Raw genomic sequence first — 18,622 nt, 5'->3', positions numbered from 1 at the left:
GGAGCCACAACAAAGAAGGCAAGAATCAATGTTCTTTCTTGTTGGTATCTAAAGCACTGAAATTTAGCAAAACAGCTCCAAATCCTTAGCAAGGTGTTTCTGGGGCACTTAGGTTTGATCATATACAAACACAGTAAGAGCAGGTCCTCTCAGATGTAAACTTGCTCATTGATACTTTGGGTGTTCTGGTTAGTCATGTTAGGTAAGGAGGAGATGCACACATGTCTTTTCCTCACAGAAGTATGAGTACGAAGGATGGTCCCCACATCTCACAGGGCAGGTAGTTTTCTTTTCAGGGCTATAAAAAACTTTGTGGCAGCAACTGCATTACTGCTGTATCTTCCAGGAAGCCTTGTCAAAGTCTACATAAATATTACCTCTCTTGACCCATTTCTGTTGTATTTGCTGTAGTTTTGCTATGTGACTGTACTGATAGCATGGGCACTCACTACCAGTAGAGGAATACCTGTTAGTCTGTAAAGTTGTGAGCAATCAAAACTCTGGCCATCTCCTACTGGTAGGAATCCATCATGCAGAAAAATGGTAATTTAGACAATTGTATGACATGGTGTTTACAATGCATACAATTTCAAAAATAAGGTATTGATCTCCTTATAGTCCTATACGGATTTATCATTGTTACCTAATGTTCTTTGTGTATTCCATTTTAACACTGAAACATGAAGTTCACTATTTCACTGTCTTTCTCAAAGGTTTGGACACATGACCAAAATGGAGACCTCTCATCTACAAAAAGGGAGATATCTGAGCCATTAGAACACCCATGAGGCTGGAAATGTACCCAACTAACAGAGACAACTTCCATATCTAGGAGAGTGCAGACTGGAATGGACCCTGCCTGCCCCACAGGAATAACTCCTATTGATCTTGCTTCCATTAAGTGCAATGCCTTTGTTTGCATGGACTTTGGCCACATCCAATTATAAAAGCAGCATTTTTTTACCTTCTTGCTGGAATATATGGGTAAATAAAGCTGTTATACTGAATACTAATGACAAGGCTAACTTAAAAAATGAAAGGCAACAGCCTCAGCAACAGAGAGTTTATGTTCTAAGATAATGCAAACTAAATGTTGGGGTTTCTATCAAAGTGAAGTACCACCAATCGTTGCATATAATTTCTGTTCACTAAGCCTAAAACTCTTACTAGGGCTCCTTATCTCTGAGGCATTAAATCCTAGACCAGTGCTCAGTAAAACAGCTGAAATCCACTAATTCAAAAGAGCAGCAACTTCCACTTGATTTTCTCTCTCCTGTGGTTTGTTCCAAGAATGGAGATCAATAGCTGACCCTTTGCCTTTGCATTTAAATGATAATTAAGTTGTGTTATGCTGAAATGATGAAGTGGTGAATTCTGGGGAGAGGAAGATGTATCTTAGCTATGTATCATTTGCAAACCACACTGAAGTAGGACACTCAGCAAAGAAGAGAACTCCGTAGTATAGTAGCCCTTTAATTACTGTATTTTTCTAATTTTTTCTATTCAGCTGTAGTAGATGTAATAAAGAAGGATGTAATATGTAATATTATGTAATATTTATGTAATTTTAAAATTATGTAATATTTAGGTAATTTATGCAATGTAATAAAAAAGGATGATTATTTAAACATCTATTGTGACTAGAAAATAAAAAATCATCTGTAAAAGAGCCTCAAAACACATCTAGGTATTACTGAATGGCAAAAAACTAAATGATGGTGATTTTTTTCCCTTTTCCATTGGTCAATTAAACTTTTAAATAAATATACTTGAAAACAATACTAAAAATCAAAAAAAATCTATGTGCTAATCAGCAAATCTGACCTATTGCATCATCCCAGCAAAGGAATTTCAGCCTAGAGTTCTTGCCTTGAGCCAAAAATTTGTTGTTTAAGGGACTTTCTTCATTCCTTTCATACAAAGATTGTGGCTTCAGCATAGGTCAGAAAAGTCTGGTCTCTTAAAACAGACTAACATTGATGAAGGTATGTGGGATTTTGTTCTTTTTCTGTCTTCTTGATGAGCCAATTCAAACCTTTTGAAGTGACAAGAGACTACAGTAGGGCTCTCCAAATGCACGTAATAATAAAGCACTGTTTTTATTGAATAAGTCCAGTTAAAAGTTGGAAGTAATAATGCGGCCCTTGATGAGTACGTATGCTGGACTGAGGCCTTGTTCAGTCACCTGAGGTCTCGTGTTACTCCTGTTGCAGCACCCTAGCAATGCTGATTTGTTGTCTGCTACAAGCTTTTCAGCTGCACAACTCACCCTATGTTAGAGCAAACAAGGTGATTAATGGCAATATTATGCAGACAGCAACTGAAGCCAAGAAAGCAAGCTCCCCAGACTCGATTCTTTCTTCTCCAGGAGGGAAAAATGTCTATCTGGTAGTGGAAACAACAGATCCCAAGTGTATCTACAGGGAAGGTGCAATTAAGGTACCAACAGAAGCACAAGTTTTCCATTATAGACTCTGTCTGGATCCTTCCTGTGCTACCTCAGAACTGCTCAGTCTGTTACCCAGCCCACTCTGCAAACCCAGAACAGCTCCAGATCACACATCTGACTGTTAGCAGCTCCATGGGAGCTCTGGACTATGACACTCCTTGGCATCCCATCCTTCTTCAGCCCACTCTTTACAGTGGACAAAAACACTACAGTCTCACTATAGGACATTTGCACCTCTCTTTCCAATCTGGGAATTTCTCTTTGTGAAGCCCAGGATTATGTGCCAACAGAGCTCACAGGCTCTCAAGCCATTCATTCTCAGTGGTGTGGTCATTGCATAGAGAAATTATATATGTAGCAGAATTAACCAATAGGTATTCATAGATCAAATGGCAGGAACCAAAAATGGCATACAGTGACTTCTTAATGTCATAACTTTTTTCACAAGATTCTTTTGCAAACATATCTCCATGGATAAAAACTTGAACCTGAAGATGCTCATAGTGCAAGAATGCTTGAAATCAAACTGAAACTTCATAAACCATCCCTGTCTGTACAATGACCACAGGAACGACCTCTGCAGTAGTTTAGACAGCTTTCAATGAAAGTCTGCCTCACAAATTTTTAGTTGTGGTGGCTTTCAAAAAATTTGCACAGTAATGTTCATGATCTGTGGTTAGACAATGGAAATATTTTAAGTGGGAGAGCAATTAAATAGGTAATGACCAATTATATTAATCTGGTGTGAACTGAGTGAATTCATGCTGAAATTGGGAAACTTTGGCTCCATGAGTTCTGCCCAGCAGTTGCACGAATAGCTGCAAAGAAGGAATCATATGACCTCATGAATCAGTCTTTTTTCTGTTGACATATCAACGACTTTTTTATTATTCTATTCTATTTAAAACAGGATAACGCTTGTAAAAGTAAAGCTTATCAAATTAATGAAAGGCTGTCCTGCTATGCAAAATAACAGACTAAAGGATTATTCATCTAATCTGAGACCTGGAGTTCTGGAAGACGATGAATGTCATTTGCCTCCAACTGAAGTGCACATCCTTTGGCATGAACAGACCTTGCGGGTAAGTTATGACATTCCATGTGCACAGCGGCTCTCAGGATTTGGGGACAGGATGAGATTTCATTTTGCTAGAAGCCAAGCAAACAGAAGTTAGTGAAGTTGTCTTTGGCTGTAATTGTGAAATGTCTCCTTGTGAACTTTTGAACTGTTCAATCATCAACATCACAGTAACACAGCATGCCTGAAACATGGGGCTTCAGCATTTATAAGCACAGCTAAAGCTGTAAAGCTAAGTGAAAAATCTGATATTGAGAGTTTATTGCAACTGTATGGAAGAAAGTGGGAGTGGGATTTCCTGTTATTTTATTCTCATTCTGGCTGGATTCTTTGCCAGAGAGCAAGGTGGTGTTGAAGTAGTTTACGAGCAGCATCTGCCAATGGCCATACTGAGCATCCAGCTTCAGGGAACGGGCAGCTCTGGAAAGTAGTTTTATGGGCTGATAATCAAACACTAGATCTGTTGCTTGACACAAGGCAGCTACCATTCAAGATATACATAAAACTATTGCATACACACTAAAATCTTCTGCTCAGATTGTTAAACCACCCTCCCTGTTTGAACAAAGCTTCAGGTTTTTTGTATACAATAGAGGAATTAGACTATATTGTAACAGTTCTAATGTTCTAAACTGCCCACTTTTAAAACAGGTAAACTTTTTAGAAAAAACAATTTGCAATTCAACATTCAACTCTTGCAAGTCTCATTTACATGTTCTATTTTGTAAATGCTTTCCCTGTTTCTTTTGCATCTCCTTGCAGCCCCTTCAACCACAGCTATATGAAAAGGAAAAAAGAGCACAAGTTACCTGCTCCTTTCCAGTTCCAGCTTTTTTCAGTCTTTTCTATGTATCTCTACGAATGTTTTAAGCACATACCCATGCAGGCCTCATTCTCATATAAAATCAGAAAATAAGCACGAGAAGGTTTTCAACACTTCTCTCATTAACACCCCAGGGTGTGACACAGCCTAAGTGCGGTTCAGCTGCTGTGACCACCGCCCTCCTGTCCGTTTGATGTTGGTTTTGAGGACAGTGGGCGCAGGCTCTGAGGGAGGCAGCCCCACCAGCTGCGGCTAACGTGTCAGGTCACAGCGTAGGAGAGAGGCCATGTCCGGGGCTGGAACTCCATGAATGGAGCATTTGCTGCCTTGTGGAGGATCCAAATCACAAGCCAATTGTCTGAGTATGACTCTGGATGTGAGACATAACTGAAAAGCTGAGATCTTATGTAGAACGCAGACATATTTCAAAGACAGCTTTGCCAAGGGCATCTTGATATATATAACATACCTTTCAAAAATAGAGAGGTGTTTTCAAAAAACTATCTTACTACAGACTCCCAGAGAGTAATCAACTGGATTCCCTTTTTCATGAGCAAATACTTCTTTTCCTACTTTTCCATCTCAAAAGTAGTATTGAAAGGCACATCTATACTATTTTAAAATTTCTAACATATACACACATATGCCATGGCCCCTTTAGCAGTTCTGTCTTCCCTTGCCTACTGCACCCATGTCTTCATTGCTTGCCTTTACAGAGCACTCTGTAAAGTGTTAAAACTCTGTTAAACCAAGTTACATGTCATTGCAGAATATGGTTTATATGTATGAATGATGCCACAAGGGCTGCCCAACAGCCACCATATTCTCTGTAAGAATTTAAAAACCTTATTCACATGTCAACCATTTCACCTTGTGAGAGGTCAATGATTCTTTAGCAGAGAATCTTCTTTAGAGATTATTAATTCTATGGGTCCATATATGTCAGGTAAAAATTCAGTAGCTGTAAATGTAGGCAAGCTGTAGTAGAAAGGTCCCTATTACTTCCCAAAATATAAATTCCTAGTGCTCCAGCACATTTATTGCTGCTCTTCTACACTTGTTTGATTAAGTGTGCAGATCTATTCTCTAACAGACCTGCTCTTCTGGGTGAGGAGAGGAAATCCACTGGTCTTTCTGGATTTCTGAGGTGGAGCACCTGTTTCCTGTTTGCAGGAAATTAGTTGACCACATTTAACATGCCTGACGCACAGAGGCTAATAAAGTACTCTAAAATACAGGATCTCATTGTGGCCAAATTTTTTCAGGAGAAGATTCCTGGGATAGGGGACTTCTATGAAATATAATAGGAATTGCACCATTACTATGGAATTCTAGAAGACATCAGTGTCATGTAAGTCTGAAGGCTAGTTCCAAAACCCTAGGCACAGGATATAATTTTTACTTTGAAAAAGATCACAGATTCCCTGCTGTTCTTACTTCCATTTGGACTCTTGCTTAATCCAGTCCTAAATCTGAGGACCACAAAATTATTTGAACCTTATCTCCTGTCCATATTCCTAGCTCCTGCTGAGCACAATTCTGGCAACCTTGGGTCTTGGGCTGAGATTCAAGAATTGCAATATGCAGAACAGCGAGGTTCATAAACTTGAGTAATCGGGAGGTTCTGTTACAACAGACAGACTGTGAATAAACCCAAAGAAAACAGGAATTGCAGCTTCATGAGTTGTGGTGTTGTACCCTGACTTAGCTTTGAGGGATTCAGATGATCCAATCATTGCTGTTGCAGCTTGACAGTGCCAAATGGGACAGCTTAATATTCATCCCAAAAGATGTGACGCACAAAGTACTTTGAACTTGATTTTCAGCCAATTCGTTGGAACTTGTTTCTACTTTCTTTTTAAAATTAGTTTTTATAGCTCAATTTTAGAATTTGTGAATAATGGACAAATAAGAGAAAAACTTAGAAAAAATGATTCATCGTTACACTGCACAAAAGCAGGTACGTGTTTAGCATTTTTTTCAGAAGAGAAATACCTCAGCACTGTAAAGTTATGTACACCATGCTGTCTGCATGCTCATCGAGGTGTGTTTTATAATTAGAAGAGTCAAGCACAAGACTGACCTAGGAACTTAGGACTCTTTTTATATATTAAAAAAATTAGATATTAAAAAACCAAAGGTGGTCTGATTTCCAAGTGAGAAACATCTGTGCAGTGAAAGTTACTGTTGCTCTTACTGTGTTAGTCTGTGAAACCACAATATATGTACTCAAATGAAAAACATACCAGCATAGTCACTTCTTCATAAAGGGAATACCACAGACCTTACATGGCACAGATGAGAATGGTACAGCCTCCTTAGAACTATTTGATTGAGGAAACAGTTATGTGATAATGTGGATTTCTTTGCAAATGAGACTGGAACTCAGTTCCTCTACAGAATTCAAAGAAGAAAAACTATCAAGCACACCAATCACATCAGCTCCTTGTCTTTCTGTAAGAAATTTGTGTAAACCTCTAAGAAAGCAATTTGCATGCCAGCACCAGAAAGACATAGCTTATACCAAATGAGTTTGAGTCTCCTGCAAACAACAGTGGTCATATCCAAGTGACAGTGTATATTATAATCTTTCCAAGGATACTTCACGCACAGAACCAGAGTTGGCTCTTGGAAAGAAGCTTTAAGCAAACATTAGGACAGAAGTTCAGCAGAGGTACAGAATGTTTTTCCAAACTAATTTGTCTGTAATTCACCTGCAAGTGCTAACCTTAGGACCACAAGCCAATGACATAACCTCAGAAAGTATAGCTGCTTTTTCAAGAATTCATTACAAAAGCAAAGCACTAGCCAGACAACATTCTCTCAGAATGTTTTTGTAACTTATTATATTCTTGATGACAAAAAATAAATTTTAGTAATTTTTGCCTTAAAGACAAAACTTAATCAAATGATTTGTACAATCAAGGGGAACTAGTCTCTTGCATGTAGAAATTAAATTATGTTCCTGTAAACAATCTGTAAGAACACCAGTCAGGATTCTTTTTTTCACTGAGAGGTTTGATGTTAGACTGAGAGGAGGGAAGTACTCAAATCCTTATGAATCTATCAAACATGGTGAAAAGAAGAGCTAGGATTTTTTTATTTTACAGAGTCCTAAAACTTCAAGGAATTAACAGCAGCCTATTAAATAATCTCATTTGAAATTATAAGAGAGAGAAAAGGAAGTATCAAGCAAAAAACATAGGTTTAAAACAGCATATTATCACAGAGGTGATTTTGTTTTGATAAGGTCAGTGATATTGTTTTCTCCAGAGGCCATACTGCTCAGAAAAATCACATTCAGAAATGCAGATAAAACAGACAAGTCCTACGTGACTTTTTACCAGTAAGCAGTGTTAGCAAAAAGTCTCTAAAATGTGTAGCCCTTCACCATGCAGGCCCTTTTGGTATGAGTCAGGTGAGAGTTTATCCTTGGAGAGGAAAGCTGTATTTGCTTAGTCCACATTGCTTACTGGAAACATCAGCCAGTTCCAAATACTGCTGTAGGGTAAGTAGCAGAATCACAAAATGTTCTGTTCTTTTTGCTGTCTTTTTTTTTTTTATTTAAAGAACACCCCTTTCGGGACTGAATGAAACTTTTCTTAGAAGATACTGGTGCTGAACATCTGTACTTTGACAAGCAGTGTTTAAAAGCTGTTTCTCATTACACTTTCGTCTCTGCAGTATATAGTTAGAGCTTTGTAAATTATCACTTTAGTATAAGGTATCTGACAGTCATGTTCCTAAACACATGTCATCTGTACGTCCTAGTTACAGAAGTCTGGGACAAGGTTCATGGTAAAACGTTTCTGCCAGTTGTTGTACAATATTTGCTTACATCAGTGACCACAGCAAAGATAACATTGTCATCTGCCTGACCACTTCATTCTCTGAAAGTGACCAATGACACTTTTTAATTAAAATGGCTCCCAAGAAGTTACACTGCTACATTTGCACTCCAAGCTCCAACAGATGTTGCCTTAAATCATATCTGATTTGGCCAGCGAGGTAGCGCCCTTAATGATAGTATCCTGCAGACTGAAAGGAGATGCCAACACAACAAAACTCACTCAAGCTGAAGGAAAATGTGGAAAACTGGTGTAAATCTTTCAGCATGGTAACTACCTCGATCTTGTGTTGTATCTGAACTCGTTTGCAGATGAGATGTTAAGAAAGCTGTGGAGTTCCTAAATGTTAAGAAAGCTGTGGAGTTCCAAAAGGAATGATGAGTAACGTTGTTCCCACAACTTCCACCTATGCCCCTCCTAAGGTTACTGTTTCAGACCCCCCACAAACTCTGGCAGCCATTTGAAAACTTACCTTAGCAACAGTGCAAGGGATTCTGCAGCGCAGGTAAGAGCTGGAGGTTTTGGGCACAGGGAAAATTCTCCCTCCAGGTTCCAATATTTGAGCAATGCTGAGTTAATCTACCAAGTTGTGGCAGCCCTATTCCCCTTTCAAAGTCTCAGCAGTGCATGGAGGAGCAGCAGAATCAGAGTCAGGGTTCACTAAAAGTTATATTTAACTGTGCAAACCCACTTTTATGTGTATTATTAATGCAATGCTATATATATGCATATTATATTTGCAGGTGCTGGGTTAGGAAGAGGTTTCTTTCCCAATGAAACACAAGATTCTATGCTTAAAAAATCCCTTGTGTATTTCCTTGTTAGGGACACTGAGAGTTGTTTTTTTTAAGACAAGTGGTAGATTATTAGCTAGAGATAGTCTTAGCTCATATCATACAGCTTGAAGTAAAATTGATTCTATTAAATTCACACCCAGCATCTACTAAAATTAGTAATCAGTAATTAGAATTACTCTGTCTCATGATCAAATTCTACATCTTCTCTGCCATTTGAAAAAAAAAAGAGCTTTTTTGATACATTTCTTACAGACCTGTTTATACTAGTAACATGTAAGGTACCTCCTACCTACATAGGGGTACCTATAAATTCCAAAGTATTTGCTTTTCTGGTTGCCCACATATTTGCTAATACATTTCTATTTAAGCTAGAATTTGGTTCCAAATGTTGCCAGTCTGAGTAATTCTTAAATGCTAGTGAGAAGAATTCAGTAGTTTTTAGTGACGAAAGCTGAGGGAAATAGATGGTGTAAATATGTAAATTTTTGCATAAAGGGCAAAATATATATCAATAAGAATCCAGTCTGAAAGTAATCCTTTGGGGTATCTAAGAAATTCAGTTTTGTTTTGGCCATGTTAGGAGAATTTAGAAGACATATTTACAAATACATCCTGAATTTATTACACAGTCAGGCTAAACATTCTATTGGCACTGCTTGTATAGACATATATACAGCAAATGGAAGTTCCCATTGACTTTGAGGGGCTTTCGGTGCTCTGAAAGCACAAGAAAGCTGCACACAATTTAGACAGGGCTTGGAAAATATATCAATCACCAGAACAATCAAAAACTGCCACGGCCCCCATGTCTTAATGCTCATCTGCAGTCCTTCTGCTGGCATTTAAAAGAGATTGCAAGTTAAAATTCAGTATGCTCCTACATATAAATAACAAAAATTAATCCATGGTTCTGTGAGGTTTTAGCAGCATCTCTGTTCTATTTGTAATACCAGAATAAGGCCTAAATTACTACATTAAAAATGTAGGAAAGCACTATATTCAACTGGGAGGTTTGCAAGAATGTAAAATAGTTTCTAAAGTTCAAGTCTAGTGTGTAAATTTGTACCAATGTAATTTCATTTATTTACCCTGAAAATGCAAAATAAATATTTCCCTGATCTATTAACAAACAGCTCATAATTTCACCAAAAATTTGCAGGAAACATCTGAAAATGTACTAATCTTTCTCAGCTGCCTCCATTCTAAGTTTCTGTAATGGAAATACTGACGGTTGTTTACTTTAAAAAAGCTCAATACATCACTTCTGCCTGCTGTACCTCACCTGATCTTACTCTGGAAGAGTTAGCATTTCTGCTGCTCTCCTTCACCAGCTTTAAAAGCTACTGTTGAAGGTAGTAAGGCCATAACTAGCATGCCCATTCTGTTTGGGTATTTATTGTGAAGGGATATTCTAGCTAGCTGCAGGACCGAGGCAGATGGAAAGATGCAAAACATGCAGCAGCAATACCGTTCTTTCATAGGACTTTTTCAAGGTCCTCTATTCCAAAAACTCATATAACTTATAACCAAATAATAGAGAGTGGTCTGGTAGGAATATAGGGTGCAATAAATCTAAGTTAGCTTATTGGTCTATTGACTGTAACATCAGCAGATACCCAGTCACCAGTATTTTGCCTATATTTCCCGAGAGCACTACAAAAGGACTGTAAGTGATTACAACAAATCTTTTCCTTGCACTAGAGGTCATTTCAGGATATGCTTACTTTAATACAATTTGACTTGTGCCAAGTTCTTGGTTAGTAAATGCTTTTTATGTTTAGGCTGCAAAAAAGCTTTTGAGGTCGTTTTTCTACAAGTAACCACAACGGTGGCAATCTGAACTTTTAAAATTTTTCTTTTATATTAAGTGGAGGCCCTGTAAGATCTGCTGAATCTGCAAGACCTGAAAAATACAGGATATGTGTGTCTGACTTCAGTGCCTGCACTTAAATAACCCACATTGTCTAGCTATTGTTAAACTGAACACAGAAAGATAATGATCTCACTGCCCATGCAAATCTACCTCATAAAAGCGAAGTGGGTAACAAAGGGAAAAAAGTGTACCTATAGAAATTCTACAGAAAGGACCCTTCAAAAGTTGTCCTGCATTTGAAAAGCAGAGTATTTTTTTGGCTCTGTCAGCACCAACTTGCAGACAGCTGATCCAAGATTGGAAGGGGGTGGGGGGAAGTTGGAACATGCTTAACTAAAAAAACAGAACTAGAAACCACATGTCCAATATAAACAAGTTCCAGGTTTCTGGTCTTGGATGTGCCATAAGCATGTTCAGCCAGACAATAACACAATGGAACCGTTGTTTTAAATGGTCAAAGGTGCCTTCTTTTCAGATGGAATCCAGTTGTGAGTTTGTTTCATAAGGAATTCCAGTTTACCAAAAGGTTTGTTTATGCAAAACTTCTGTCAGATACACCTTCCTGTGTCTTGCAGAGAAATGCTACTGCAGGAAAGTCTTCTGCAGATCATTCTGAACACTCTTGTCCGTAGGGCTGTGATTAATTTCTAATACAAACACAGCAATCAATTGCAACTGTCCATTCATTAAAAACCTTGCTTGCCAGTTTATTCCCAACTGTTTGTAAGACCTAGGTCTTGCCACTGAGAAGGAAAGTGCTACTACCAGTGTCTGGGTTGAGGAAAACAACTGGAGGGTCATCCCTCTTCACTACTTCCAATAGTAATAGGTTTCATTACACTGCCCCTATGTCCCACTTCCATGCTAAAAGAAAAATGGTTTGTGGAAAGAGAAGTCTGTGATGTTTCTGATTTTTCATTAGACACACAGTTGTAACAATGATAAGTACAGTTTTACTTTAAATGCTTTTTACCTACAATATCTAAATTCTGTTGTTACCAGAAACTTTATTTCTGTGTCTTCTGCATGATTAATATCTCCACAAAGACTGAGGAGAAAGAGGGGGAAAAGGAAGTAAAGGGAAGCCTTTCACAGAGAAACCTGTATAACCATCAGGACAGGTAGTTGCCCCTAACAGCTAATATTAATCAAGTGTGTGGTAAATACAGATGTCATCCAGCTGGATTCTCCATGCAACTAATTTAGCCCTAACACTTCTGCAGCTGAATTAACTGAATCTTACTATTCAGTCTTGAAGTGGCCACATAAAAGGAGTGAGTAGGAATTGTTCTACTTTTCTTCCTGACTTCAGGTCCTTTTGAAACATATTTTAAAATTTGCTTACTCTTTAAGAAGTTTATGCCCTGTGTTTATTTCAAAGACTTTTATATTAAGAAACTTGTAGCATATATATTTTTTTGTTCTCTTCAATGAACACAGATTGTTTGATCCAGGTTTAAAATCAATACTTTTAAATAAGAATTTCAGTCTTGAGAATTGCATTGTATAGGGAGGACTCAGGCAGGACTTTGAGAGAAGTTGTTCTATGTTTTCTACTGACTTGTTTTTATATGTTGAAATTTTCTTAGAGGAAGTAAGTAAGGAGTTGCAGAGCACTTTCAGAGGAAACACAAACAATGCATTGAAAATCTGTCTTGTTTTTAAAAATACAGGCTTATTAAAAGAGTTAAGATTATCAGTTTTCAGAAAAAAAGTAGCAGGCTGCTGAAGTTCTTAACACTGAAAAAGAAGGCTGTCGCCTTAGGCTGGAAAGACAAATGTTTTGTGAGGCTGATATTTGAATATGCCCAGAAGCCACCATTTGGGCCCATCTCAGAATAAAAAAAACAAACTTATAGAAAATGTTTTGATGCACTCAGCAAAGTAAGGAGGTGGAAGGCACTTAAGGGACACAGGAGCCTAGAGGTACCTTGCAGCTTTTGGATAATCTGGGTGTATGCTAATGAGACTGAAGGAAGCATTCAGAGCCTATGAGTTGTTTCTAACTTTTAACACAAGAAATCAAACCCAGGAGGCCCAACAAGCAGAGAGACAAATTCATTTAGTCTGTCTTTTTGCCTTTGGGAAATCTGTGCTGGGGAAAGGCCTTTTCAATTTCCTCTGGCATCCTGTCCAGAGGGAGTGCAGCTCTCCGTAAGTCCCGGTATGCAGAGCAGCCAAACTGGCAGCTCAGGAGGAAGGACTGAAGCACCAGCACCACTCATTTCGTCCTGCTGTAGACAAGAGCTGTCTGCAGTCCTCCTTTGCACTGTTCTTGAGTAGCACAGAAGGCCCTAGGTTGAGTTTCTTCTCTTGTAATCTTTTCCTTCAAAGTCTTCACCAACACTACCTACCTGCTACACGCATACACATATATGCCTTCAAGAGTCACTGTGTGCCTAGAGACAAGTTAAAAGAAACCTCAGCCAGGTCTAGTCCATGGGTTTTTATTTAACTAGCTATGGTTCTGGTAATTGGCAGGTGCTTAAATGGAAGATAAAGTTTATTTTTATGATAGAAAAACTTGCTTCTTACCTTGGTTAATTAGTTTCTACACACAGGGATGGCATCCTTATTCACAACTTAAGGGAAGCCGTGCTTTACTGTTTTGTTTTGAATTAACACAGTGTGACCAAATCAGACTTACCAGACTGAAAGTGAAATCCAAACCTCTATTTAAAATGGGTAATTTGTACTTTACATAAAGGCCTCTCTACCAGCCTGAACACAGACCATATACTCCTCCTGTTTGTCCAGCCTAACTGTTATGCTCTTGTCATACTTGTCACAGCAAGGTCTGATTGCTTTATTCTCAGATTGTTTTCAAATACCAACTACTAAGACTCCAGGCTGAGACTGGTACCCAGTTCTCCTTAACTTCTGCTAATTTGTGCAGACTCATTTAATTCTGATGACTGACTGAAAAGCTGTTTCTGTGTTATGATGTGCTGCTTAGTGCTTAGAACTAGTAAGTTTAGAAGGACAGTTTAAAGGAGTTAAATTAAGGTTGATTTTGTGCTTTCTCTGCATTCCTGATGGTGATGGTGTGCTAATGGAGATGGCTAAAATCTTGAGAGGTCACAATGATTTGGTGGGGAGCTGCAATGCATAGGATTCTTGTGATTCCTGCTCAAAATGCCATTGTTCTTTCTCTATGTATAAATGTGTAATACAATGCAATAAGCTGGGACTCTCTACAGTCTCTCAGAACACAGTGGTCCTGGACAAGGCTCTGTAAGACTGTAGCCTGTAGATTGCTATTAGGCTCTGTACTGTCTCCCTTCTACCACTGGTGCATCAAGAGACTAACTGGTTTCCAGCAACTCCAGAAAATGTGCTGAAAACCTCTACGCTGAAAACCTGCTTAGATGAAGGGGAATTCTGTCACGTGAATTAATCTGATTTTTTGTAAGTCCTTTGTGTTTAGGAATTTTCTCAGTGGAGAGGATTTTTAAAATCCGTGCATCAGTGAAACCTTTTTTTATCAGTGGGGTCAGTATAGCTTAGGATAAATGGGGATGCTGCCTCTGTGGACCACCAGCAGAGCTTCTGAGATCCACAGGAAAAGTATTTGGACTTGACAACTACCCACTGACACTAAATATAACCTTCTGGTAAACATTAAAACTTCAAGGGCTTTGTGGCTGGTGATCATGTTGAACTCCAGGACATTCAGAGAGAGACTAGAGTGGAAAACATAAACATGAAAAGAAACATAGGGGGATGGGAACTTTGAAAGCTGGTGGAGACAACAGAGATGATTTTGGTGATTTTTTTTTTTTTGCCTGGTTCAAGGGTTTCCAGTAATAAAGCTCAAGTATTCATAAGGCTGAGACAGGTAAACCAGTAATGTACAAAAAAAGCTCACAAGAAACTGCAGATTGCTGCAGCACATTTTGTCCTAATAGGAGTACTAAAAAACACTGTACACTAAGTAAAGAACAAAAAGCATATGCTCTTGGCATTTCCATCTTGCTTCTTCTGCTTTAAATAGGAAAATTAGCATCCTCTGCACTATGGTTTTTACTTCATGTATATAAGCTCTGATATCTGGCTATAATTATCAGAAGGATTTCACACAGAGCACCAAACAGCTGGAAAATAGTACCAGCTCTCAGTCCCTATCAATGTGGGCTGGATTTGATACAATAGTACTTGGAAGGCTCTTTATCTCTTTGACATAAGCTCAAGGATCTGGTGTATCCTTCCTCACACCATGAAGACCAAAACCTTTATTTTCTCAGCAAAGTAACAGACAAGGACAAGCAAGTTTCTAAAGCAGATCAGAAACTGTTTTTTCAAGTATCTCTTGCATGATCATCCATTATCTTCTAGCTTGCAGTGCTGTCCTCAGCCTTCAGGTCACCCCTAAATAGCAGCTCATCTAGTCTTACAGTACATGGAAGAAGTTCTGCTCCATAGCAGAAGTTTTGACCACTCTTAGCAAACATGGTTGGGACTTAGTTGGATAGGTGTTTAAAGCAGCTTCCATGTGTAGCTGGGGCACTTTCACCACTGCTCTGTGAGGTGGATAGCCATCACCCTATCTGACAGCTGGGCAGACTGATGTGTTACTTGACTAGGTCAGGATCACTAGAAAGCAGAGAAGACCCAAAGCCCTCATCCTAAAGCAGTAAAACACCAACGTGTTTGTAAGAACAGCCATTTACCAGTGCTGGAAGCCATCACTTTCTCTGTTAGCTTAACTCTTATTGTCTTACAAACTTTTTTCAAGGCTGTAACAATTTCTTTTAAAGATAAAAAAAATTGCAAACATCTTAGAAAATATTCTGCAAGGAGAGCAAGAGGCATTTAAGCCTGTTTAAAACTCAATCCAAACAGAGACGGACCTGTTGCCAGTGAGGAGGGAAACTTGGCAGCTTTGCTTAAAGCTTCCCACACAGGCACTGGAGACGAAAGAAAACAAAGAAGCTGTAGTCCCTGAGGGTCCTGCCACTCCCTGGGCAAAAACAGGCCCTTCCCTGCTTTTCCTTTAGCTCTCAGACACACATGCGCTCTCTTAGTGCCATTAGCTACAGCAATAACCAATTGAGCCCTACAGTCGTGGAAAAAATACAGGAAATGAAGAGTTAAAAAAAAAAAAAAAGGGAAAAGAGAAAAAAAAGAGAACTTGGAGGCGAGCCAGCGTCCCCGAATGACTCCGCTCTGCCGGCGGCCTAGAGCGACACTCCCCGCCGGCCCTGCCCTCCCTCCGCTCCCCGCAGGGCGGGCATGCCAAGCCCTCCTCTCTTTATCAGGGGCTGGAGTTCCCCTTCTTGGTCTCTGGTTGGTTTGGAAACCCAGAAACGTTGCTAAATTTATCTTTCCCTTTCAGGACAATGGCAAATGCCAGCAATAAGAAAGCAAAAGAACTGAAAATTAATGGAGACAATTCCCTGCAAGCCAAGTGGAAACACCTTTTCTGTGTAACTCCCAAGGCGGCAGAAAGCAGTTACACAGTGCAAAGCAGGACAGGCTGCCTGGGATGCCAGGAACACACTGTTCCTTTGGCTGTGTGCCACAGGGAATTGTCCATCCATATGCTCAAATTTGATGGGGCTTTCTTCTCTCCCACAGAGAGCAAAGCATACCATCAAATTAGACTGGCTCTTACTTTATCTCAGGAAGACAACAGGAAAAGCTGAAGGCACACTGAAAGTAAAGCCAGCATGGGTGAGGCTGACACTTCAGAGCTAAAACTGCTCAGGAGTTTTATTCTGAGGATCTCTTTCTTACTGGTCTTTTTAAGAGAACTGACCATACATCTTAGCAAACTAATTTGCCATCTGAAATTACTCAGTGGAACATCTTGCACAAGTCTGCTCTAGTCAGTGTGGTGCCTCCACACATGTGCTATGATTGGTGCCTTCAGCAGAGCCTGGACTCCTCAATTTTTGGTGTCCCCTTTCTGACTGGGAGCCATCCTGTTTCCCAGCACCAGGCAGAGGCGTGAGTTGTGGCAAGTCATGGGGCCTATTTCAAGATGGCCCTCCTAATACTTTCAGTGCAACTTTCTCAAGGCTTGCAAGATTTCCACTTTTTCTGTGGGTGCATCTCACAAATTACAGTAGCAACAAAAAAGTGCTCAGCCTTCACCAAGAAGTAAGCACTGAACACTGATGAGTACAAGTCACTGGTTGCATTCAAATGTTTTTTTCTTTTGAATTTGGTTCTACCCAGCTGCCAAAAGCCTTTTAGACACTGCCCATATCCCCCTCTCTCCTCACTCATGGTGTCTCCTTGCGACTCATGTTCAGCCTCTCATCTACCTTCTGCTTACTCTAGCTTTCACAAAGTGTCTGCTGAAAAAAGAAACAGATACACAGCCATGTAGGTGCCTCTAGAACATTTAATTTAAAAATATCAAGAGTACTGATACTTGCATGGGAAGTGATAAGCTGGTATAAAGAGACGGACTGGAGCAGGGAGTAGGGAAAATGGGGAGGCAAGAAGTACTGGAAAGGGAAGTAGAAGACACACAGAACAAGAAGGCCAGCAGCTAAAAATTACAGCTTGGTACAATCCACACAGGTGACCCGCATGCCATTCCCTATGACCTTAATAAAAAAGGGCAACATTAGCTTTGAATCTATGCCCAGTAAGGGTTTATTCCCAGAGGGGTTTTTTTTGTTGTTGCTGTTTGGTTTTCCCGAGCTTGAGTTCCAAGAGGTGAAACCATAACAGTGGCCAAATAAAAGTTGGTTTGGTTTTGTTTTTCATTTTAATTACCAAGCTGTAACAAATAAATCTCTGGCTGGATTGTAACTAACCTGTATGGGTCCTTAGATGAGCTTTAAGATGGGAAGATTTGCCATAAACTTTTTCACACCCCACATAGTGGCATTTGTGCTTTTTCTGGGGTGATCCAGGGTCAGTCCAGCTTCTTATGCGTTTGTTCTTTTGTCTGGGGCTTGGTTCAGTTACTGCAGCCAGGCTAGTAGGTGTGGCTGCTCTTTCTCCTCCGTTCTTACCAGCTGAAGACAGACTTTCTTCCCCAAACTCCTTAGGAGCAATAGAAATGTGTATTTGTTCTGTTATATCAAGCGTCTCTGTTTTTTCCGTCCTTAGAGCAGGTGAGTTTGGGACATGCTGATTCAGATCTGCTAAAATGCTAGCTACCACAAGTAACGATGATCCATTGTCTTTTCCGGTTTCTCTGACTTCCCGTCTATCTTCTCCATTGGATGAAGGAAGTATTGCTGCATCAGGTTGGGGATCAGGCTCCCCTTTGGGACTATGGATAACAGCACGACTTGACATAGAAACAAGGCACTCTGCTGCAAAATGATCCACATATGCTGCTGTTGCCATTTCTCATAAGTTTAAAAAGAAATCCAAACAGACGAAGACAAAAAAGGAAAAAACAAACCCACCACAACAGCACTCTTTCCCTTTTTAAAAAGATTACACAAGCAGACTTTTCCCTCCCTTATTTCTTAGGATCGGTTTGTAGTAGTAAAGGCTGATATCGCAGCCATCAAACCCACACTTTGTTCGTGACGATCACACCCAGCTTGTCGCTAAATCGAAAAAGCGTTGGCAGTCCAAGGGAAGAGAAAAAGAACAGCAGATAGATCCTGGCACTGGCAGCTTGTTGCTCGGAGCATGGATTAGTGCCGTTTTCTCAAGAAGGCAACGAGCTGGCGATGCGGTCTCGCAGCCCTCCCATCGCGCTGTGACAGCGGACCCGGCGCTCCCCGTTATCGCTGCCCGGAGCCGCCCGGACCCCGCGGGGCGTGGCCTGGGGAAACATC

The 18,622-nt window shown here is 39.8% G+C and overlaps 1 protein-coding gene across 1 annotated transcript in view; it reads right to left on the bottom strand.

Moving 5' to 3' along the window:
* Window positions 1–18,584, bottom strand: part of KLF13 (Kruppel like factor 13) — a 30,044-nt gene extending 11,460 nt beyond the window's left edge. The window contains exon 1 of the mRNA XM_030955327.1: window positions 17,639–18,584. Within this exon, the coding sequence (XP_030811187.1) occupies window positions 17,639–18,179 (541 nt within the window). The 5' untranslated portion in view covers window positions 18,180–18,584. The remainder of the gene's footprint in view (window positions 1–17,638) is intronic.
* Window positions 18,585–18,622: the final 38 nt, after the last annotated feature.

This window comes from Camarhynchus parvulus, chromosome 10, assembly GCF_901933205.1.
Source record: "Camarhynchus parvulus chromosome 10, STF_HiC, whole genome shotgun sequence".
Lineage (NCBI taxonomy): Eukaryota > Metazoa > Chordata > Aves > Passeriformes > Thraupidae > Camarhynchus > Camarhynchus parvulus.
The sequence above is the reverse complement of the archived record's forward strand: the minus strand, read 5'-3'. Positions and strand labels throughout refer to the sequence as shown.